Raw genomic sequence first — 1,232 nt, forward strand, 5'->3', positions numbered from 1 at the left:
CTCTCTCTCTCTCTCTCTCTCTCTCTCTCTCTCTCTCTCTCTCTCTCTCTCTCTCTCTCTCTCTCTCTCTCTCTCAGGGCTTTGTCAGTCAGAGTAGTTAATATCTGGTTGAATGAGAGTTTGGGGGTGTTGACTAAAGTTGTTGCTAAGCTCTAGATCTGTTCTGATTAGTTGACATAGAATTAAAGGCATTGAAAACATGACCGTTCCATCTTCTTTTCGACAATAGTGTATCCAGGACCACGTCCTTCTAAGACAGTTAGGTGTAATTTGAGGTTGACTTGGCTGCTCTTTCTAGCAGGTCAAGTGACGACCACCTAGAAGCATCACAATATCATTGTGAGTGATTGTTATTGTTTCATAACGAGAGACACTTTTTCTGTTGGTCTGTCTTTGACTCTGCTCCGTCTCTTGTGTGTTTATGGAATTAATACCTACCCCTTTTCTGCAGAGAAAGCAGGGCCATTACCTTGAAGATACCAAGCTCCCGTCTTCTTCTTTCCTCGTTACTAAAACCTTAGTCTTGGCTAAGTTTACTGATTCTAGGTTTAGCTGTCATAACCGAAATTTTCCTCTCCAATTCTCTGATAGATTCAGCCATGAAAATCAGATCATCAGCAGACGAGAGTTCCAGTCTTAAACTCTTCTGTGATGGTCTGGAGGACTATGATAAGTTAAAGAGGGTTAATGACGGAACCTTGATGGACTCCTATCATCATACTAAATTCACTCTGACATCATTGTTGAGTCTCCTTTTCCTGCATCTTTCTACTCAGCTTGGACGGCCCTCACAAGCCATGTGTCTGCATAGCTTAAATGTGAGGTATTAGATTAATTATTTTCATATCGTGTTACTGTCTCCCTTACTCCTCTCGTCAACCAATTTCCCATGACTGAAACATTACTAAATCTTTAATTATTGGAATTTATTTCAGAAATTCAATCAAGTCATCATTTGGGACAAAATTATTAAACGTGGAGAAAATGCATTATTGGATTATAGAAGTATGAACACGAAATACCATTTTTGGGATCTTGGAAATGGTTTACGGTTAGTATGTTGTCTTTTATTATATTGTGCCAAGGGTTGACGGCTCAAGAATTTCAGGTTTCAAAACTGATAGAAATTATTGCAGTTAATGGAATAGAAAGTAATTTTGGTTTTTTAGTGTGAAATAAAAGTAATTTTTTTTCACACAACGAATAAATATATACATATATATATATATATA

At 37.5% G+C, this 1,232-nt stretch overlaps 1 protein-coding gene across 1 annotated transcript in view; it reads left to right on the forward strand.

Moving 5' to 3' along the window:
• The window catches only part of LOC106871431 (signal peptidase complex subunit 3), a 6,230-nt gene that overhangs the window by 3,275 nt on the left and 1,723 nt on the right, over positions 1–1,232 (forward strand). Inside the window, exon 4 of the mRNA XM_014917882.2 lies at positions 936–1,051. Coding sequence (XP_014773368.1) covers positions 936–1,051 — 116 coding nt within the window. The remainder of the gene's footprint in view (positions 1–935; positions 1,052–1,232) is intronic.

The sequence above is a fragment of the Octopus bimaculoides genome, chromosome 13 (assembly GCF_001194135.2).
Source record: "Octopus bimaculoides isolate UCB-OBI-ISO-001 chromosome 13, ASM119413v2, whole genome shotgun sequence".
Taxonomy (NCBI): Eukaryota; Metazoa; Mollusca; class Cephalopoda; order Octopoda; family Octopodidae; genus Octopus; species Octopus bimaculoides.